Here is a 23,576-nt window from a genome sequence, read left to right on the forward strand (position 1 = left end):
ATGTATATAAGATTACATATATAAGACTATATAGAGTATATAAGCAATTGTTTCTCTTCGGCCGGCTGGCTGAATAGAGTGACAGACATACAGACAGACAGACAGACAGACAGACAGACAGACAGACAGACAGACCAAAATTTTCCCGTTCAAGTAGCCCAAAAAAGACTATCGTCTTTAAAAAAGTTGAGAGTGCTGACGCGTGTCGCCAGCTACGTATTTCCCAATCAGATATAACCGGCGGCCACCCTGGATGAAAAATCGTAAAGGTGTACTGAACCCCCTTCATCGCGATAACGGCTGCTTATGTGGCGGAAGCGAAGAGTATGGAGGGTCTTTAAAGTGTAAAGAGCCAGGGTCAACCATGCAGCCCTAAACACCCACGCCTAAATGATTATGTTACATGTTTTAAAATTCTTTTCCTCGTCAGTTTATGTTCCTAACAGCCAGAACACTTTTTCTACAGGTGGTCCCGGTAGTCTAAAAAGTCAGCAGCGTTGTTGTTATCGTTTCATTTTATTTAACAAAGCCTCGGAGTTCCTGGCCTATTAAAAGAAAAACATACCAATGTCCAAGTTTTTATAATATCGAGCAGTCAGAGACAGATGGGTATGCCAGAATAGTCATTCACCTTATCTTTGCTCTCGAAGCGCAAAATTCCGACCCTCCCTAACGCCCGCGCTCTTATCAGGCGGATAAAATGTGTGCATGGGACGAAGGAGGGAGGCATGCCTTTAATGATAACGAGAAGTCAGCCATGCAGCGAGCTCGGCTTGCTACTTCATATGAACATGAGAGGGCCTAGATAAGCGAAAGAAGCGAAGACATAAAAAAAATTCACGCATCTCCGCGAAGCGAATCACGACGATTGGGCGAAGCACTGGCGATCGCTGTTACCGTAAATCACCCACGAGGGTGCTTACTGCTGCTAAAACAATTTCCAATCCGATCCAATACAATATAATTAAATTTAATCCAATCCAATCCAATTCAATGCTCCTCACACATGCGCAGCCCAGCTCTCCAACAGCACACACACTCTCTCTCTCTCGCTAACGTTTTGTGAACCTTTTATTTTTTTCTTGTTAACCTTTTATGAATATTTTGTTCACAGATGTTTCGATTTAAACGTTGCTGTGCCGTGAGCGCGGATGCCACACGCCGGACAGGCCTCGGCCTTAAGGTGCTTCGTGCCCTAAAACGCATACAAACACTAACAAACGCAGATTAGCGAACCGAAACTGACAGACGCAGTAACTCACACGCAGCACACGCACAGTACTAAAGTAAAGGCAAACCTTCATACAGTTTTTTGTTTTAGACCGGAGTCACGGATAAATGACACCAACGTCCTTGTCCGTGACACCACGAAAGTTCAGTGCCATAGGAATGACCACTCGCACCAATGGTCTACGCACAAAGGGGGACACGCCAAACGCACCACTTAAAATTTTCGATCTCTGGAGGGATAGAAGGGGCATTACCAACTCTGCCTATCCCCCCAAAAATTCCAACAGATAAATTCATTTCTGCCGCAAGCTGCACACAAACCTCAAGTGTCTTCTGCATCTTCTATCGCCATAATAATCAGTCAGAACTTTGATGCTATTTTTTAACAGCACCTTAATTCTCCACACTATGGGTAGTTCAAAAATAATCAAATTTCCGGGACATGCAATTTTTACTTCGATATTGAAGCGCCCCAGCAAGTACTTTAGCTTCGGTTGCAAGTTGAACAGGTTATAAAAGGGGACACACAGTGAATTATTCTGTAGCCAAGCGTGGGTAAACGGCAATTTATTAGAGCGCCAAAGACGCAGCATTGGTGTTGTATTACTGAGTATATTCTCGCAACAGATCAGTCCAGGCCCTTGCTGTTGGGGTTTTTCTCTGCGGCTTTCCGAAGTCCCTAGGAAACGACGCAGGGCATCACAGTTTGATGGCCCCCTTGTACCTATGTCCGTGCCCATAAATCAAGTGAATGTTGGGTTACCTTAGCAGCGCGAGTCAATTAGAGTGATATCGTGTGCCCTTTATCAGCACCTTTTCTCTGGGTAAAATTTGGGGACTCTTTTCTCCGGGAAAAGAAACGCAAGGAATCTTTCCCCAAGAATGCCGTTGGCACCATGGCGGATTCGAGAGAGTGAGAAAGAGAGAGTTTTTTAGCTTTTATGTATTTAGGCACGCGGTCCTCCCCACATTTTTGAAGACGTAACTCTGGTAATGTGGTAAAGCTGCTGCCTGATGTGCGCCTCCAGTTCCTTCTGCTCTTCATTGGTGCTTGTAGCGGTCAGCCTTCCGTTGTGGGGTGTGTTTGCAGTGTTCCGTATGAATGCATAGTTTCAGCACATTGATCTCGGTCGAGAATGCCCTTATATGTTACGCGACTATTATGGTGAGTTAGGACCTCCGCGTATTTTGTACTCTCTAGCTGGAGTACATTAGGATGTGTGCTGGAGCTTGATTTACAAACTTCATTGGCGTGTTGTGATTGTGTCGGGAAGCTGTGGGAGTTCGTTTCAAATTCTCTTGGAATTGAAAAAGATTACAAGAAAAATTTCTGTAGTTTTGTCGTATTTGCGTGTGTCTGTACTGTCGTCTTGTCGTATTCTTGTCGTGGCGGGATTCTGATGTTCTGTCGTGTGTCGTATTCCTATCCTCAGTTTGTTGTTCCGTCGTGCCGCATTCCTGCCTTGTCTTGATCCTAATGTTGCATCAGAAGTTGCACATGGTGTCAATATTATTGCCTATTGTGAAGAGTAGCGGAAATGGCAGTTCTGTGTGACCGAAGGAGTGTTTGTCGTTGAGAAAATTGACTTTGTCGTTACGACAGAAATTTGTATCGTAACAACAGATAGCTTTTTCGTAACAACAGGACGTCTCTTGTCACAACAAAGTTTTTTTCTCTTTCGACAGGAATTCTTGTTAGGTTTTTGTGGTATTCCTGTTGTAATTTTAGACTGGGATAGTCCTTCCCGTTAGGTGCTGTCAGGACAGGTAGTGCCTGGTTTGGTTCGGGGCTGGCAGGACCCTGTTTGCGGCGTCTGGGGTTGCAGCTGGGAGTTCAATCCAGGTATATTTCATGGAGGGACGCATTGCTAGATTACCGATTTTCCCTTGAGGTAAGCACACGCTATGCTTGCTGATATATCTGTTACTGCGCAATGCGTGTGTGTATACGTGCTGGTTTAATTGGTTGGAAACAAGGGCATTTGACGCGAATTCATCGTCTCACTTTGTTGCGTTGGTATATACCGTATTTACTCGATTTACTGGCACTTGTACACATATTAAGATCGAGGAACTATCGTATTTACTTGATTCTAAGCATCCCCTGGTTGTAAGCACCATCTCATACTTTAGAGAAAAATTTGGAACAAAAGTTTGCATGCATATCTAGGACCCCCTTTTCTAAGCAACCATAGCAAGGTCCATTTCATTCGAGTGAAAACAGGCTCAATTTGATGCAATGGCCGAGTAATTGATGAAGTTTTCAATTCCAAACCACCTCAACGGAACAACTGACGACCTGCTGAGAGAGACTGAAAGCGGCGGCCCAATAGCTGCACAGCGGACTCAAATGGTAGTGAAGGTGACTGGGTACCATACGTAAACTGTGGGTTCACTGTCTCTAGCTATTTTTCTGTTGGATGTTGACTAAATGAAACAGTAATCCATGCTCTCGTCTCGTCGAGCTACGGCCTCCAAGAAAAGTGGCAGGTGGAAGGGGGGAGGGTCAATTTCGGTATTTCGAATCTAACCACCCCGCCTACTTTGGGCATCGCGATCGAGGAAAGAAAGGGGTGCTTAGTATCGAGTAAATACTGCCGTTCATGAATCTTGCAACTACCAACTGCCAGTAAATTGGTAGTGTGCGATTTGACATCTTCCGTGCCCATAATTGCCTGTTTTGGTGTGTGTCCTATATAGCGGAGTATGTATTGCCCTGGGACTGTTGTTCGGAGCCTGAGGTGCTGGCTGCACCTATCGCCAGCTAATGTATCTGCTGGCAAATCCTCAAAGGCATTGTGCGTCCTCTAAAAAAGAATCCGTTAGCTCTAGCTTTGACAGGAATTATTAGCAAAATCTTTCACCCTAATAAAACAGGCAGAAAAGGGAGCAACTTTCCCTGTTCGTCTCTTGAGCCGCGCAGTTCCTCCCTCCCACCAACAGGTTAGTCCCTCCGCCGCACGGTTATCCGGCGAGGAGCAACGCTGCTCCTCCACGAACCGCTCTCACTCACCCTCCACGGCGAGAAACATGGCTGCTCAGCGGTCCCGAACAAGCGGCAGCCAACGGCATCAACCACTCGCCACCGCTCTCCACCGTGTTTTGATCTCCGGAGACTAAGTGCCACCTGCTTGAAATAAGCGAATTTGTGCGCACATATTACACCACAAACGGCAGCACGCGCCCCTAATAATGGCGATCATCACATATCACCTGTATACTAAGCATAAGTCCCTTTATCAGATATGCAGCCGGGCAGCAGAAAACGCGTCAATATTTTCGGCGTCGTGGGGATCAATTCTCTAAAACGAAAGGCCGTCGTTTTGAAACGACGCGGTAGCGCCAGGGCGTGCATCACAAAAAAGCCACATAATGCGTGTGCACAGCACCCGCAGTCTTGGTAGACCTTCAGCTTCAGTCGAGGCAGTGTCGCAAAACCATTAGGGATTCTGCAACAAGTACCCGCAGCGAGTACACTGTCAAGGTTGCAAGGCTGACATCGGTGGAAGCATCGACAACAAAAATATCCAAAATAAACGCTTTCGCACTCTCGTCTCATAAGAATTTGTTTCGGGATACCGAGCAACTTTTTTGCATCGCACTTTAAGTGAACCCGATGGTATATTGTTGGGTACAGTTACATGACATAGATCCACATATTAGAATGTGGCTGCCAGAGCCTCTACCCCGCTGACTAGAGACGCTACTTCATAGGCTCCGGCTGAACGCGGCATTAACAAGCTCCTATCTACATCGGATAGGCCAGACATCAAGCCCATATTGTGATAATTGTGGCTCCACTGAAACACTCGAACATATATTACTGGAGTGATCTGCTTATGCCGTTTACAGCATAAAATTGATTGTATCCACCCTGTACTAATGACTCTGAGACTATTACTTAGACCATGGCCCTCTCCCTCTGCTCAGCGCAAAGCCCTGTCTGCACTATTCGACTTTATCCAGGCCATCGGTGTTTCTACCACGTTGCATACTTCGCGTGATTTTTTTGCTCTTCCGCTACTCTTCTTAACTACACCAACTACTCTTTTTCCCTGTCCTCCTTTCTCTTCCGAGTAGCATGTCGCCGAACTTATGCCGGCAAACCTCTCTGCGTTTTCCTCTTTATCAAAGAGTGTCTCTCTCCCCCACACACACAGGTGATCAGAGCCAGCAGCAACGCGGCAAAGGCAATTTCCTTTCATATGGTTGCTATCGCTTCGGTAGAGGGCACCATGGCTCAAAGAGATATCTCTAAGATAACTACGTATACGGATCTCGTCGAAGTCCTGAACGGGCTTAACTGTCGTATACCCAAATATGCCGTTTGTAGGGCTGGAAATCCACCTCTGGACAGCCCCTAGAGGAATGACACCATTTATGTGAAAGGGCCGTGGACCCTCAAGAAGTTTGCGTCGACTGATTGTTCCTTCGCTGGAAAAAAAGTTTTGTTTCCGCGCAAGAATGACGGTGCTTCCGTGCTCAAAATGGCCCCGTTGGATCTGCTTTACACAAATTCAAGCCTTTCCCGTCAAATTTTGCACGTGAACATACGACGTTCACGCAACAAAGAAATCTCCTCAACGTAAAGCCAAAGATAGCAAAGGTTCCAAATGTTTCAATGAACGTAAATGCTCAAAGATTAATAGTGCTAGTCAATCAGGCAGATACAGATATGATACCAGTATGGTTTAATTCTGTATGTAGACTTATGCACAGCGGAGATTCGGGTCCCGACCGACGAGTAGATTCTATGTGCTGGCGCGTATTATGAATACTAATCGGGACAATAGGTATCGGTACGACCTCTAAACTCAATGCCGCAAGTCTCAGGCTTCAATGAGAGAAAAGGAAAGCTGGCGAGGTTGTAGATTAAATTTAGCTTCACCTGACGGAACCCGCCGTCCTACCCAGCAATTGGGCGCGCTGGCGGTCATCGTCGCCGGCTTCAATGGGGCAGGTCGCTATCTATAAAGCCGATCGCGCTTTAAGCCACTATACATTTTTAACAGCAAAGTTATTTAAGCTTTTAGTTCCTCCGTCCAACTTTACCAAAAAAAATTCCAAGAAAAAATATCGAACGCCGGTGAGCGTGCCCCTCGTGCGATACGCCCGGCGCGGTACAGCTCAAACTTCGAGAACATTCTTCCCAGCGTTCATGGTGTGATCTCCCGCGTGCTGTCCTCCTCGCCAGTTCGCGTGCGTTCGCGCCTGAATTGGGGAGCACAGACGCCGATTCGCGAAGCCGGTTGCCGCGGGTTGTAGCGCGTGCTACCGCGCTCCGCTTAGGGAGGGATGTGAAAGGCTGCGGACGAAATGATCCGGGCCTGCCAATTATGAAGAACTTTCAGCGGCAAGTTCGGAAATAGATGCGAGGTGCAAATGCCGGGTCTCCGAAAGAGGGAGAGGGGCCGCCAGCTCTGCTGTTTCTCCAGCCTTACACCACAAGTGCAAGTTGCGCGAACTGTTTTCTTCGCGGATAAATCAACTGAACCGGTTCGCGGATCGGTTCCAACACCCCAACCGTAACCGTACGTACAGGTAGTTCTTTATTCTCCATGGGATTGGGGAAACGCAAGCATTACCCATCGCAAGATGTCTATACCGCACAGAAGACCGGTACATGGTATCCCTAAAAAAATTTGCCCCCGGGACGCTTTAGCGACACTCAGGAGCCGGCTGCCTTCCTCAAATGTACCGCCTACTCCCGTGTACGGCCTACTCCCGTGAAACGTTGCTTGATAAGAAATTCTCCTAGGACAGACATTGATGTCCCGCTTTGCTCAAAATAGACGTTCATTCCTCCGCTCCTTTTCAACTTTAGCCATGTTTAGTTTGTATTTACAGCTCTTAAGAATGATAAATGCGTGCTAGAATGTGTTGCCGTGCGGCTGAAAGCCCGTTTCTGCATGGCGCGTCGACTCGCAGTACCCAATGCAGGTATGGAACCACGTGTTGTTTACGTCACACTGGCTCTACCCAAACGCGTTCCCTCAGCCAGTCCGACAACATATGCAGTCCCCAATCAGCATCTACCTCGAAGCAAATAAAAAAGGGCAATGCCACGGCAGGGTAAAAACGAGAGGTTACGTTAGTACTAGACTCTGCGCACAGAAAACACCGATAAAATAATCTAAATTGCGCACCGTAACCATTTCCTTAAAATACGTACACTGCAAAGATCACTATAAGGACGAAAAAAAGAGATTAATTGGGTGCACGGGCCTATTCAGTGGGTGGGAAATATGTGTGTGTGTGTGCGCGCGCACAGGGATTGTTTATTTTGTAATATGGCATATTGTAATGTTCAACCAAACTATTAAAGCGAGAGCTATCTATGTGCGACCGAAGGCGTTATTTCAAAAATCTAATGCTTTTACCCATGGACCGGTTGGTCGACCTAGAAGCTCCGATAAGGTCTGTGGACACATGGCGCGTGCATGATACGGGGCTTCCAGTGTGTCAAAATGGTTACGTTGAAATCGGGAAAAAGGAACGGATCTAGATAAGACAGTACATCGAATATGAAGAAGGAGTACGATATACCATACCTTTATATCATAAACCACATATCGGTGTGCATATAGATCTTGCGTGGATGCGTTTATTTAGTGTCCGAAAAATCGTCGCATGGGTTCGTTCTTCGTTTCCGATTTCATTGTCTTTGAAAGTTGGACGAGCGATTGGACGCACTTTGAATTCGAGTTTGAATTTATTCCACCATTAAGAAAAATTCCCCGCATTTCCCCGAGGGGAAGAATGTGAAAGTGCGAATGCACGAGTTGAATTTGCGTGGTTCGGTAATGTTCGCGAAAGAGAGATCACACACACACACACACAACTACAAAGAAAGAAAGATGCATTTATTCACAGACACCTATTTGTGTTGTCGTTGTACTTGATTGCTAGAGCGGATCTCAGCTTTGAAATTTCGTGTCAGTACTCCTTTAAGCGGGTGCATTAGCCCTTCTCACGCCCGATTCCTGGCCAATCCCCCACGTGGGTATGTGCCATGTCAGCGGCCAGGCAGCGCGCGCCCATCTCCCCCCGTTGCCAAGGAAGACGAGGAGATTCCTGGCCAATCCCCCACGTGGGTATGTGCCATCTCCCCCCGTTGCCAAGGAAGACGAGGAGCGCGCGCACCCGCAGCTGTTGCTATGCGGACGGCGGCGGACGCTTCAGGCTCGCTTAAGAAGTGCATTCGCACTTAAAAATTCCCCGCATTTCCCCGCGGGGAAGAATGTGAAAGTGCGAATGCACGAGTTGAATTTGCGCGGTTCGGTAATGTTCGCGAAAGAGAGATCACACACACACACACACAACTACAAAGAAAGAAAGATGCATTTATTCACAGACACCTATTTGTGTTGTCGTTGTACTTGATTGCTAGAGCGGATCTCAGCTTTGAAATTTCGTGTCAGTACTCCTTTAAGCGGGTGCATTAGCCCTTCTCACGCCCGATTCCTGGCCAATCCCCCACGTGGGTATGTGCCATGCACAGACACCTATTTGTGTTGTCGTTGTACTTCATTGCTAGAGCGGATCTCAGCTTTGAAATTTCGTGTCAGTACTCCTTTAAGCGGGTGCATTAGCCCTTCTCACGCCCGATTCCTGGCCAATCCCCCACGTGGGTATGTGACATGTCAGCGGCCAGGCAGCGCGCGCCCATCTCCCGCCGTTGCCAAGGAATACGAGGAGCGCGCGCACCCGCAGCTGTTGCTATGCGGACGGCGGCGGACGCTTCAGGCTCGCTTAAGAAGTGCATTCGCACTTAAAAATTCCCCGCATTTCCCCGAGGGGAAGAATGTGAAAGTGCGAATGCACGAGTTGAATTTGCGCGGTTCGGTAATGTTCGCGAAAGAGAGATCACACACACACACACAACTACAAAGAAAGAAAGATGCATTTATTCACAGACACCTATTTGTGTTGTCGTTGTACTTGATTGCTAGAGCGGATCTCAGCTTTGAAATTTCGTGTCAGTACTCCTTTAAGCGGGTGCATTAGCCCTTCTCACGCCCGATTCCTGGCCAATCCCCCACGTGGGTATGTGACATGTCAGCGGCCAGGCAGCGCGCGCCCATCTCCCGCCGTTGCCAAGGAAGACGAGGAGCGCGCGCACCCGCAGCTGTTGCTATGCGGACGGCGGCGGACGCTTCAGGCTCGCTTAAGAAGTGCATTCGCACTTAAAAAAATGAAGCATGGGTGACCTCTTCAGTCCAGAAAGCCGCGGCCGCGCTATTCGCGCCCCACCTCGAGTTTTTCTACGTTCCGCCGCTGCTCGGGTTGCTTGCTGGATCTTCACGGACATCAGCGGAGCTGAACACAGAGGACAATCTTCAGAGCATGAGCGTTCAGGATGAAGGCGGCAGTGAGGACGGCATGAACGACCATGCCTCTGAGGGTGCCGCGGCAGCACTAAGACTGCGATCAGCACGTGACGACTGCGGATGGGCGGGGCAGCGTACTAAAATGACGCATTTCCGGGGAAAACCGCGCGGCCAAGGAGTCAGTCCACGGGAATATTGTCACGCGTACAAGAAGTTTAAAGAGGACGACGACGAAGGGAACGCCTCCAGCCACCTGGCCACCTCACCTCCTTCGCCACCCTGACCCGAGCACAAGAGATCTTCTTGAACAAGTTCCTGACCAACACCTGTACGGCACCAGAGACCATTCGACAATGGTATTATCCCCAGCACGCCCCCCGATGTCCCTACTGCCACCACTCCATCGCAGCCGATCTTCATCACCTCATCTGGCACTGCCCCAAGTTTTCTCGATTTCCTACATTCACTCCCCCACACCACGACACCTCTACCTACATCGACCCAACATCCCTCTCACACGACACACTCTTCGAAATCGCCATTTATGCCACAAAAAGCGGCCTAGTACGGGCAATTTAGCAGTGGTCTGCACGACATCTGAAGAGAACCCTTGAAGCCGGCATCATAAGAACAGTGCTCCATCCTCCCTTCCCTTCCCCCCCGCCCCACCTGGCCTTTGGCCTTCCTTTCTAATAAAGTTTACAACAACAACAACCAGACACCTCTCTTCAGCGCGTGCCGATGAACTGTCGACGACAACGTGGAGGAGCAGAGTGTCTCTGGCAGTTGTGCGCGAGAGCACGTGGAGCGAGCCGGGCGAGCTAGAACGCCAGTCTAGCGCGTGGTGTGCTGGAGGAAGGAACTGCTTCGCTGAATTGCTAGGAGGCACAAGTTCACCTTATTAAATTACCATCACTCACCCGGACTATTTTGTCCTTACTCTTGTTACGTGGTAATATGGAAGAGTTAGAGTTTTTCGTGCTAGGAAGCTTGCGCTGCACGCACCAGAAGAAAATTGCCAGCTACTTTAAATAAACGTACATTGTTTCATGATCACTTGTGCATTTGTTTCTGAAAAATGACTTCAAGGATGCACAGCTCTACAGGTAGGTCATTCCAGGCATTGAAATGTTATTTGTTGTCTTAAATTTTGCGATTTTCGATACAACGACGTTTCAGAATAACGAGCAATTTCCCGCCGTCCCTTGAAGTTCGTTATATGGAGATTTCACTGTAACATATACTGGAGGGAAATCTGGCGCCACTGGCTAGGAGAGCCGCGCTTCAGCGAGCGTTCCGTCATGTCACGAGGAGACACGTTCCCCTTCTCCTTGGCATAACTCATGAACAGCCTGAAAAGTTTTGCGTGACTTCAAAAAAGCAACAATACTATTGTAAAAAGATTATTTCAATTTAGTGAATTATTATAAAAATAAAGTGCAAACACGGTTCACTTGTCAAGAAATTTTAAAAGCTTTATGCTGAAGGAACAACGAAAAATGTTACACTTGTGCTTCATTTTGGCTTCAAGTTTTAAAGAAGCCATGTGGCTAGCCAAGCCAAGTAGGCAAGGACAGTCGCTCGCTGCTATGGCAGCGCCCACGGCGGTGCGCGGCTACAGCGACAGATTTCCTTCTGCTATGTATTTATTATATACATATATATATATATATATATATATATATATATATATATAGCTGTATGCTCTGTCCTTATAACAATAATACCAATTTTATGGAAAACTTCAAACAAATAGTAGAGATATTGAAGAAGACATGTGAAGTTTGCGTAGCTCTGCAACCACTTCTCTCTATGACGTTACGGAATCTTGCCTGTTGCAATGGCAGCCGCCGAACAACGCCACCCTAAAGAAACATGATTGAAGTGGGACCTTTGGTTCCGTTTGGTTTGCACCACTTCATTGATAACGTACAGTGAACACACTGATAGATATGTTTTTAATGAGTGTCTTAGATGTTCGGTCTCGGACTCTCCAAAAACTCCTCGGGCGGGAAGCAATCCGGCATTCTTCTTATCTTTTGCATGTATTTCTATGGAGTGGCGAATCCTCGGACTACCCACGCATGATCCGCGGACTAGTGCGAGACTGTAAGACGAAGAGACCCACTATCCCCCTTTTTTATGGCACTGTTGACGTCCCGCAGTGCGAAATTTGAAGTTTTTAATTATTTCTTTCGTTAGGTTCTAGTTGAAAATTGCCTTTTGCGGGTGAAATACAGTGAGCTAGTTACCAAAGACTAGTTCTTTAAAACTAAAAAGGTAGTCCTTCGTTTTCATGGCACTTTTAGGTAGATGTGGCCCTCATATTTTGTGTAGCCATAAATTCCCTTATACGTCTGCGGGGTGTCCCCCATGAACGAATGGACGTTTGCAGTGAGCCCGGAAGATTCCCGTTTGTGCCCTCCGGGTTGCAAGTGTTAATTATGTTCCTTGCATAACTTGTTTTCTCGCCTATAGATTAGTTCACTCTCGCAGTTCAGAGGCTTGGTTAACCAAAAAAATGCGGTACGCCACTGTCCGAAAACCTTGAATCTTGAAGGCAAGAAGCGTCGACGCACATCTGGAACCTTAAGTAACCAGGGGAAATAAGTACCTGACAAGTGAAGAGTTTGAGTCTGGGTTTGTAGGTGTAGTTGCGCAGATCCAAAGCAATACCCTTTTCGTCATGCACATCTTGCTTGGAGCTGTGACTGGCATCTTCAGGTACGGAAAATCTGGGCTTCTTTCTGTGCAGTGCTGAAATAAAAAATACGTGAGCGTTTATAAAGGACCCACAGAACATCTCTGAAAGATTGTAACTTCTATTGGCTCGTGCATTATGTTTCTAAATTGAACACTTTCCGTGTCTGCTCACTTTGCTTCAAAATTCCACTAAAGCTGATAGCCTTCTGCCGCCCTATCATGTATACGTCTCTCTTCTTTCCCCCGCCAGAACTTCATTTTTTTCTCCCATTTCAGTCGTTCCGTTATTGATGCAATAGAAATTTTGTCAATTAAAGCAGAACGTTGTGCTAGTTGATTATTCCCGTATTGCATGTCACCCGTGAAAAAAGTGACGAGGAGTACGAATAAGAAGTACACAGGAGGCTCGCTGGGAGGGGGGGGGGCACCCCGCGACCTTCAGTGATGTTGCTCATGTGCTCTCATTCCGCATGCGTGGCTCTTTCTTCAGAAACTGTTAATACTACGCTTAAAATATTTTGCTATTGCATACTCACTCATTTGCGGGAAATTAGGCTTTTTTGGCGGCCTGGCCACTATAAATTAGCCCTCAATGAAGCCGCTGATAAGTAGCTAAACTGGCATTGGATCTGCTGATTGTACAGGTGCTTCCCACATTCGCTTGCGTGTTGCTAGCTCGTTATCGCCAATACTTGTTGACCGAAGGCATGTCTGATCATGGGCTCCACAGTTCTCCTGAACTCGAACACCTCAGTTTCTGCTAGAAAAGGAGTCTCTAAAACTCTCTCGTGCGAATTATCCCTGACCTCTTTTCGCTGTGGTATCCCCTCCCCACCCACTTAATCGATACCTATATCGGGAAGGCCCCAAACCTCTCCCTTGTGCCACTTTTGCCACGAAATTGAATCTAATGAACTTTTTTTTTTCTTTTTTTTCCGCCGATTTCCCAATGATCGAAGTAGGTTGCTGGAGACTCCCCTGCGATGGCTTGGACTGCCATTGACTCTGCCAGGGCTTTTATCGTTTGGGGGCACAAAGCTGAGCCACTGCCACAGGGATGTTTGTCACACCATCCATTCATTCATTTCGGAGACGGCTCGTCTGCCGTGCTAGAACTACTCCGATGAGGCTTACTTTTATTTTATTTTATCTAATCTATTTCGGTCTTTTTTCCCTATCTCTCTTGAATCTACGCACTCAATTCTTTCTTCTGCTTTACGATTCAGCCTCGTGTAATTCATTTTCATCAAAAAACATACTGTTCTTGTCCAATCCTACTAAGTGGGTATGCTTATTTTTGATAAGCCATACCACCACCACCATCTGGCCGACCACGTAAGTGGTGCCCTGGGTGCGTCCCAGTGTTTAACGGCGAAATGTGTTAGGTTATGAAAGTGACCCAACCCTACAGGAGATTAACGATGCTTATAATATCTACAGCGAAGAAGCAAGCAATGGACTACCCGAGAGTTCACGAGCGCACGTATTAATGCTCTGGACCCACACCTTCAGCGTCCTCTTCAATTAGGCTTCCCACGGACTGTTGCAACCATTCTTTGCAATCTCTGGCTGGGACTCGCCTTTATAAATGCTTACTCGTATTTGATCGGAATAGCAAACAGTGAGGCGTATGCAGTCTGTGACACACCGGAGACCAAACGCTATGTTCTTTGCGAGTGTCCACGTTTTTCATCGACAAGAAGGCAATTCTCCTCAACTTCACAGAAGCTGGATTCTCGGCGGCCTTTCTCTGAGGAGAAAAGCCTGGACGACTGGCCTTCTCCGTAATCTACGCACAAGGGGACAAAAGCGTTCTTGTGCTGCGAAAAAACAACCAACCTGTACAGAAGACGGTGCAGAAGAGACTACTCTATATGAAGTCAATGAACTCTATCATCTATAGTCTCGAAACACTGGGCACACCTCTGTACGCTGTCCTTACCTTACCCTTCTTTTACTAATTTCATGTTTTTTTTTATTATTGCTCCCCTTCCCCGCGTGTAAGATAGTAAACTAGGCCACAGCCTGGTTGAAATTCCTGCCTTTCCTTTACCTTTGTTCCTTTTTTCCTTCAGACAATTGTGTGAGCATGCCTTCGATGGTTCCCACAGAAAAGCAGTTATGCTTTTTACGAGGGCGCATGCCTGATAGATAGCTTAGCGGATGTGCTGTGGTGAGTAGAAGCATTGAAGGACTGTCGTAGCGGTGACGGGAAAATGATTTTATGTTATCTTTCTATGTTTAATGACCGTAAAGTAAAATTTCAGTTTGTATCTAGCTGTAGCGTCTTGTGTGCTTAGTCGTCATCCTCGTTCTTTTTTTTTCGTAGTAAAATGCAGTGAGATTTTCCCAGTTTACCCTGACGCTGCTCGCGACCGATCTGGTAGTTCTTTTTCACGTATTTTCTTTCCTGTTTCGTTGTTTTCTTCATTTCACTGCGTAAAAACAAATCCAACGTGTTCTGTTAGTAAAACGAACGCTGCTACTCTTGGCTGTGTACTGATATCTGTTGCCTCAGACATGCCCGAGGTTTTATTGGATCTGCATAATGGGGACACTTACGTACTCCTAACAGAAATGCTAGCCAAAAAGGTTGTAACGGGTTGTATTTAACAACTCCTCAGAAACTTTACTACCCGACATAACTGTACGTAGGTACTGCCAGTGGGTATGGACATAAATGATATTGTCACTAGTCTGGACCGTGCACTTAGTTACTAACTCTTGTTGGATAATAACATTCATTGATACTAACACAATTCTGACTTATTAAACGTAATTACTTCATCACTATTCCTACTCCACCTGACGATAAAAACTTTTTGCAAATCCATATGCTGACTCAAATATGCTGAAAACTTCTGTGTCCGACCTCCGTCGTGAAGAACGTGCTGTTGTGTTGTCCTCGGGTACGACTTCGTAGCGTTCCCTTCGTAGCTTCGCCATCTGACAGATGGCGAAGAACACGAAAAGGCCCAGAGTATCGCCGAAGCAGCTTCTCCGAAAGTCATTGGCGGAGAATCGGCGTCCGAACCCACACAAGGTCGCCTGGTCGATACTCGACGTTACGGCGTTGTTGTACTTCTTGGCGTCGATTTCTTGTTGGTGTCGAATTGGGACGCGTGCGAGCTGGTGTGCTTCCTCCGCCCATTTGGTAAAAGCCTTGGCATTGGTGCTGGTCACGTTGTTTTCATCAACAGGCAACATTTCATCTAAAGTTGTCGTTACAATATGCATAATTCCAAAATAATCACTCAAATGTTTCATTTTTGAGGTAAGCCAACCGACCTATCAGAGAACTTTCCGCTACTGGCTATGAAAGCAAGAGCAGATGTGTTTCTAAGGTAATTAAGTTACATTCGCTCTCCCCGTGCATTCCGTTGATTTTCTTGCTCAATCTATTTGTTGTCCAAGTGTTATAAGTGCATTTTGTATTATATCTGTGTCGTGCCGCGGTGCCCACATTCGTTCTTTCGGGTATTAACAAGCGCACTCTATTTTAGTAAACACAGTGTTGTACGGAACGGCGTTCCAAGGAACGGCGTTCCTGGAACTAGTTCCTTCTTGGAGGAACGGAGGAACACCGTCGTTCCATGAAGGGTAGGTGGAACTGTAAAGGTAACTCGTTATGTTTATGAAGGAACGGCAGGAACGGCGCTCCTTCTGCAAACATTAAATTGCTAGGATTTGGCTGTTTTTGATGCCAAGGCTCGAGCATAAAAATCCACAAGTCGCTATTGTCTTTCTCTTCCTAAAAGCTGGCCAGTGTGCCTGCGCCCTTCAGCGGAACGTCCTTCCTCGAACGTCGTGGGCCGCAGCTTGTGCTTGCTTTCATGCCGGTTGAGCTTACGCGGCGTTCAACGGGTGAATAGCGCAGCAGCGAGAATGCTTTCAAATGAGGAGCATTTCAGTAACTCACGATGTCACCCGCGTTGTCCCGTCGTAGTCCGCACCGTCGTTGTCCGCACCCCTCCCCCTACACTATATAAAAGAAAATACTATCTGGCGCCAGGTTTCGATCCCTCGACCCTGCGGGCGGAACGCAATGTACATGGTTCTCTACCCACTGCGCCACAAAGCCGACACAGAATGGGAGGCTATGAACGCGCCTTTTATCTTTGACTCATTCAAACTACGTCAAGAAGCTGCTGAAACAACGCATTCACTACCACCAACTCCCCAAACACTAAACGTTAACGCAATACACCCACCCCCTATGCGACGCATTTACTCGAGTCCTCCTCGCGGGGAGATGGGACCGAACGCGTTGTGGACTGCGCAGTAAGGTGCCGGTACGTGCGAGAACTGCTCGCGCTGTTCGTTCCAGGCAGGGGGCGCGCGAGCACTGCGAAGGCGGGAAATTTGAACTGCTTTGGACAAACCTCCGTTCAATTCATCAAAAGAGAAGTGAGACAGGGAGGCGAAGAGCGTGATGGGTAGTAGCAGTAAGCGGATAACGGTGCTCTGCATTTACGACAGCTTTCACGTTGAGTGGAACCGCTTTAATTTTTTTACCTTCCATTGTCTATCTGGACAGGTCAGGATGCGCGTCTTGGCGATAGAATTGTTCCCTGCCGGGCGGCGCTGCAGGTCCCTTGTGAACCCACCGTATCTGTATATTGTCAGGGGTAATTACCGCATTAGTGCGCACGAGGCGCGGGTGCGTTGCTGTCTTGGGACTTGCGCTCACGGTGAGGTGATTAGAAGGGTCACCGGCTATCAACAGGGCTGGGCACGCCGCAGTGTCTCGGGATGCTGTGCTGCTCGAAGTTACAGAGTCCGCACGCAGTTCGTCGTGGCGCGGTGTCTCGCCCATCTGGCGGGAAGGGGTCCAGGTCCTTTTGTATTGCACGCGTCGTGTTGACAAAGGACAGGAATTTCGTCATTTTTGGGCATAATTTCGTTGCGTGCCGTATGGACAATACCTGAGAGAGGCCGCCCGAACGTGGACGGCCAGCCTTCAGAGGTTCTTTAGTGTGTCGGTTTCAACCTGTGCTTTGATCATTTTTAGTGTAAATGTTTTTTTACGCGCGGGATCAGGCTCCGCGTTATTTATTGTACGTATTTCTAACCAAAGCCACTGATTTGTGCGTCGTGTCCACATAAGCCCCGGATACGTGAACTCGACGATAAAGGGTCGAGTCGACTGGCGGGTCCAGCTACCTCGACCCCTCCCGCGTTTATATGAACCCCGTCCAAAGAATTGAGGTGAGGGGAGTGGAGGGGTTCGCGGTAAAGGAGCTACCGCATTTTCACGATTCTAACGCACACCCTCTTTTTCTAAAAGGTAGCCTTAAGATTTGTTTGTGTGCGCGTTACAATCGGGCTCAAAACCGAATAGGCATTAAAGAGGTAAGCAGCATTGCCATACGGAACGAAAACGAAGTCCCCAAAAATCCACCTCTGTTCAATAAAAGCAACCCGTGAATACCACGTGAGTGAATTTCGGCGCAATAATTCCTGAATGGCATGCCGCATACCTTGGTCAGCTGTTGCACATTTTCTTGTGCTGCTGCAATTAGCCCGTAACGCTTAGAATTATGAAGATCAAGTCACTTGATTTCGCAAACAGCTTCAATGTTCCCCTATAACTTTATCTCCAGCAGCAGCTGGATGAGAAATCTTATTATTTGGCTTCCACAGCTGCATACGTCAAATAAAATATCCGTCGTTCAGGTACGTGGTGCCATGTCTTTTTCATCTGCGCCGTACAGTAAGTATCAAATTGTTTTTTTTTTTTTAATTTTCCGGCGCGAACATACCAGCGCGGTACAATTGGAGGCGCGTTAGAACCGCGCAAATACGGTATTCTTCTCCCCGCGGCCCGCCAACTCAGCGTGACGAACGAGCCACCCTACCCCCTTCCTCCGAGTCGACTGGACTCGCCGCGGCGGCTGTGCGACCCAACCCCCTCCGCTTATACATGGGGAGTTGAGTCCAAAAATCCTGTTTACATTTCGACTCAACGCGCCCTCGTCGGGTCAATGTACAGGGGGTATATTTGGCTATCTTTGGTTGTTCCCTTCGTCTACTACCCTGATTGTGTTCGGTATACCTTCTAATTCTTGCGCGTAGATTTCATGTGTGACTACGCTGTTAACCTTTTTTTTTTTTGTTATCGCCTTCCGACTTATACTTGTAGGGCGAACCACGTAGCCGTTATAGCCATTACTTGTTGTGCCGTGTTTTGTTACTCGCCAATTTGTGCTTTACGATCCATAAAGCTTCACTTTTGCAACCCCCTTACTCAATTCCCGGCAAAGGGCCTGTGAAATATTTTAAATAAACTGCAATATTGAAAAACCATTCATTATACGCCTATCTATTGTTCCTTTCGACACTGTTTCTTAAGCAAGAAACCTATTTATGTTCCTGCATGTGAGTAATTTTCTATCTGCACATCTGAAGCGCAGTAACATTTCTCCGCATTTTTAAGACCGAAGTGGAACGTGCACTATGTATTGCACCCATAATAGACGAGCACCATAATCGCAGTTAGACATGTATGGAGTTCATCCGGTGCTCCCTCAAAAAAATTCGTCTAGGAGCGTTTCTTTGGATTCTATTTATCTTCAGATAATCTGTTGTCATCGGTGTTCCTATTTGTATAACATGCGTATTTCGGTGTGAGTTTTAGATTTCTCACTATATTCGCCTCAGGATTATCCGGCACCACATTTTAATTTAAAAAAAATGAAATGTAACGTTAATGTAACAACACGTTCCCTATTTCGAGGTGGAACTGGAACGCGTTCCTTTCACAATAAAGGAACTTGTAATGGGAACTCGTTTCAAAATTGGGAAGGAACGAGGAACGAGCTTTCGTTCCTGTTTTACAGGAACGTGTGCAACACTGAGTTAACACACCTTTTAAAGGTGTGTGCCATGGGTCACTATTTTCACACCCTTCTCGGCCAAAAGAGTGGCAAAAAATCTTAGTTTGTACATATTAGATTAAGCACGCGCTTGTTACTATATTATGTAATGCCAGTTAGTAAAATCAAGTAGATAAGCGCAGTTTTACTCACTAGGACAATCCTGCTGAAGGTAGTACTGCGCACTATCTGCTTCAGTTATTCAACTTACTAGTGCTACACTTACTACCTCCTGTTACTAACTACCTGGTGGATGATGTGACAAGTAATAGGTTAGTGTTCCGTTAGTAAACGCCCCCACCTTTTTTAAGAGTGTGGGCCATGCCAGCGGTTTTAGCAGTTTGTATACGGTTTTGCCTATATGTCCTTCACCTTAAATCTTTGTGTCAACTTTTGGCAGGCAGTTGACTGGAGTGACAGACAGACAGACAGACAGACAGACAGACAGACAGAAAAAATTAAGACATTTTAAGACCTTTCGACAGACCAAAGTAGACCTAAGCTTTCCCCAATTCATTGGTAACTAATCCTCTTAAGATCCCCCAGGAAAGCTGCCCGTGGGATGTCGCAAATCGAGGAGCTGCCTTACATCTCTTAATACATCGTGTTTCTGCAAGTATCATCCCAGAGGCATGTAATAAATATTGTTACGAGGCAATAAAAATGTACTGGCATTATTCCCAAGACAAACTGCTGGGCCGCCGCTAGCACACACAAAGGATTATGCAAAAACCTCGCCTCGCCCTCTTCTTTTAGTTGAACTCCTCAAAATCGCTTGTTCAAACAATGGCAGGTCCCCCCCCACAAACCACGTATTTTGCTGCTGCTTCTTAGCTGTGCGCCTTGGCGCACAGCTAAGAAATCACTAAAGATTCTCCTGTCCCCGACACTCTCAGTGCGATGCGGCTCCACGCATATTTTTTTTTGTCGCCTCAAAAACCGGTCCTAAAGCCTCATGAGTGCTCCTCATCGCTTGCAGACCAGTTTCCGGAGAGAGAAAACACATGCGGAAACGCGTCGTTCACCGCGCGTGGTTGAAACTTCACGACTGTGCTGGCGAAATAGAGAAAAATTTCGCTTACGCGTATCTGGGGCGCTGGCACTCAGCCGGTGTTTCCCACGTGGTTCTATCGTTTGCGTATTTCCGACAGACATTGTCTTTAGCACCTTTGGCTTGGATGCTGTCGGTGTTTCAACCTTGAAACTGGCGTCCGACCGTTCTCCACCTTGTTCAGCCGTTTGCTTAGTTCCGTGAGGCATTGTCATTGGCACCTTCGGCTTGGTAGCTGTAGGTGTTCCAACCTTGACACTGGTGTCCGACCGTGCTCCACCTTGTGCAGTCGTTTGCTTAATTCCGTGAAGTATTGTCATTGGCACCTCCGGCATGGCAGCTGTGTCCGTTTTACCCTTGACAGTGGTGTCCGACCGTGCTCCACCATCTTCAGTCATTTGCTTAGTTTCGCCAGGCATTGTCATTGGCACCTCAGGCATGACAGCAGTTGACGTTTCACCCTTGACAGTGGTGTCCGACCGTGCTCCATCTTGTTCAGTCGTTTGCTTAGTTCCGTGAGGCATTGTCATTGGCACCTTCGGCTTGGTAGCTGTAGGTGTTCCAACCTTGACGCTGGTGTCCGACCGTGCTCCACCTTCTTCAGTCATTTGCTTAGTTCCGTGAAGTATTGTCATTGGCACCTCCAGCATGGCAGCTATATCCGTTTCACCCTTGACAGTGGTGTCCGACCGTGCTCCACCTTCTTCAGTCATTTGCTTAGTTCCGCCAGGCATTGTCATTGGCACCTCCGGCATGACAGCTGTAGGCGTTTCACCCTTGACAGTGGTGTCCGACCGTGCTCCACCTTCTTCAGTCGTTTGCTTAGTTCCGTGAGGCGTTGTCATTGGCACCTTCGGCTTGGTAGCTGTATCCGTTTCACCCTTGACAGTGGTGTCCGACCGTATTCCACCTTGTTCAGTCGTTTGCTTAGTTCTGTGAGGCGTTGTCATTGGCACCTTCGGCTTGGTAGCTGTATCCGTTTCACCCTTGACAGTGGTGTCCGACCGTGCTCCACCTTGTTCAGTTGTTTGCTTAGTTCCGTGAGGCGTTGTCATTGGCACCTTCGGCTGGGTAGCTGTATCCGTTTCACCCTTGACAGTGGTGTCCGACCGTGCTCCACCTTGTTCAGTCGTTTGCTTAGTTCCGTGAGGCGTTGTCATTGGCACCTTCGGCTTGGTAGCTGTATCCGTTTCACCCTTGACAGTGGTGTCCGATTGTGCTCCACCTTCTTCAGTCATTTGCTTAGTTCCGCCAGGCATTGTCATTGGCACCTCCGGCATGACAGCTGTAGGCGTTTCACCCTTGACAGTGGTGTCCGACCGTGCTCCACCTTGTTCAGTCGTTTGCTTAGTTCCGTGAGGTGTTGTCATTGGCACCTTCGGCTTGGTAGCTGTATCCGTTTCACCCTTGACAGTGGTGTCCGACCGTGCTCCACCTTGTTCAGTCGTTTGCTTAGTTCCGTGAGGCGTTGTCATTGGCACCTTCGGCTTGGTAGCTGTATCCGTTTCACCCTTGACAGTGGTGTCCGACCGTGCTCCACCTTGTTCAGTCGTTTGCTTAGTTCCGTGAGGCGTTGTCAATGGCACCTTCGGCTTGGTAGCTGTATCCGTTTCACCCTTGACAGTGGTGTCCGACCGTGCTCCACCTTCTTCAGTCATTTGCTTAGTTCCGCCAGGCATTGTCATTGGCACCTCCGGCATGACAGCTGTAGGCGTTTCACCCTTGACAGTGGTGTCCGACCGTGCTCCATCTTGTTCAGTCGTTTGCTTAGTTCCGTGAGGCATTGTCATTGGCACCTTCGCCTTGGAAGCTGTAGGTGTTTCACCCTTGACACTGGTGTCCGACTGTGGTGCCGCGATATTGGCGGTAGTAGTCGAAGTCCGCGCAGGACTACTTAGCGGCTGAACATACTTCGCATTTTCTTCACTCACGGCTTCCATTTCTTTCGCTATGTGACAGGCTTGTTCCCAAGAGGCTTCCTCGTCAGGCATCGCCAAGAGGCGATCTCGAATGCTTTCGTTTCGAAGACCAACGATAAGCCTGTCCCGCAAGGCATCCTGTAGAAAACCGCCGAACTTCCAATGGACAGCTATTTCCCTCATTGCGATGATGAAATCCGTAATGGTCTCGCTTCGATGCTGCTTTCGTTTGTTGAACCGGTACCTTGCAGACACTACGGAACCCCTCGGGCTGTAAAAAGTTTTTAGTGCGCTTGAAACCTCTTCGAAGGATGCTTGACGGGGTGTCTTCGGAAAAAGCAGGGCCTGAAGCGTGGGGTAGACTTCCGCGGGGAGTGCAGTCAAGAAAACAGCTCGCTTCTGGTCGCCCGTGACGTCGTTAGCCTCGGCGTACGTCTCGAAGCGCTCCAAAAACACATCGAAATTTCCGCCCTCGGGGTTGAATTCAGGGAGCTTGCCGTGGGTAGTGGCCATATCATTGCAGCGCCGAGACTGCTGTCGGCGGTCCTATTGTTCCCGCTCAGAACGCAAGAGCGGGTGAGCGTGACGCACCCTATCTCTGCTGCGGTGAGAGGTTGTGTAAAAATTGGCCGCGTATCTGCTCCTTTCGTTACAAATGTCGACACACGACGATAGTCGCCTGGCGTCCCTGGGAAGTAAATGCCTCCCTTCTCTTTTCCACTTACTACTCATGCTGCTCCTCTCCCGTCTCGTTTCTTCCAAGATTTCATTTTCCATATTGTTGTGTAAATATGCGTGAATTGTCTCGTCTGTTCTTTTTACCTGTATAGAATTATGTGACGCCGAACCAATGCGTTCAAGCTCGCTATACAAGTATTTTATTGTTTTTATTTTTTTCGTGATGTTTATCAGCCTTCTCAAAGGTACTGTTATGCTGTATTCCTTGTTTTAATCGCAGTGTACAGTCGTCATTGAGCTGCCAATTTGGCTCCCTGGCCCCGACAAGCTGTAGCAACAGCTTTCTTGCCAGGGAGACCATCGACATTGTATTATGTTGAGAGAACAAAAATAAAATTGAATTTGAATTTGAATAACACGCTAGAGGTTTGCTAGTGTCAGTTAAAATTCACCGCGTTCCACTGCTCCAAACCGGGTGCCTCGATGCCAGCGCTGCCGCACAGCGGAGACACGCGTGAATCGAGGCGCCCTACTATTATAACGTTTATAGAACCACGTTGCCCCACTCCACGAGCGTTCCCAGCGGAACTCGAAACCTATCTAGCGGATCATTTTGTGCTGTTGCCGTTCGATTGTTTTAGAATTCCGCTAGGTAGCGCGGCGAACAGCAGGCTGCAGTTGATGTAGTATTTCATTTGCTATCGCTAAAACTGAGCGTCCGTGAATTTTTAATAAAGGAACACTCCAAATATCACTCATGTGTTGATATTCTGCCCTATATTTGCGTAAT

The 23,576-nt window shown here is 47.6% G+C and overlaps 1 protein-coding gene across 3 annotated transcripts in view; it reads right to left on the reverse strand.

The window, feature by feature from the left end:
• Positions 1 to 22,610, reverse strand: part of LOC144142677 (uncharacterized) — a 65,550-nt gene extending 42,940 nt beyond the window's left edge. Inside the window, exons 1-4 of one of the 3 annotated variants that reach the window (XR_013317029.1) lie at positions 21,310 to 22,610; positions 20,221 to 20,784; positions 12,237 to 12,317; positions 4,244 to 4,357 (exon numbers count right to left, since the gene is read on the reverse strand). Coding sequence is in view for 2 of the 3 variants with exons in the window: in XM_077674336.1 (XP_077530462.1) it covers positions 12,237 to 12,317; positions 20,221 to 21,139 (1,000 nt within the window). In the remaining variant the exon portion in view is untranslated. Of the gene's footprint in view, positions 1 to 4,243; positions 4,358 to 12,236; positions 12,318 to 20,220; positions 21,156 to 21,309 lie in introns of those variants that run through there. The other 2 variants (XM_077674335.1, XM_077674336.1) reach the window with 2 other exon arrangements.
• Between the last annotated feature and the right edge of the window lie 966 nt (positions 22,611 to 23,576).

Source organism: Haemaphysalis longicornis, unplaced genomic scaffold (assembly GCF_048455015.1).
Source record: "Haemaphysalis longicornis isolate Haplotype H1 unplaced genomic scaffold, Haemaphysalis longicornis Haplotype H1 scaffold_6, whole genome shotgun sequence".
NCBI lineage: Eukaryota > Metazoa > Arthropoda > Arachnida > Ixodida > Ixodidae > Haemaphysalis > Haemaphysalis longicornis.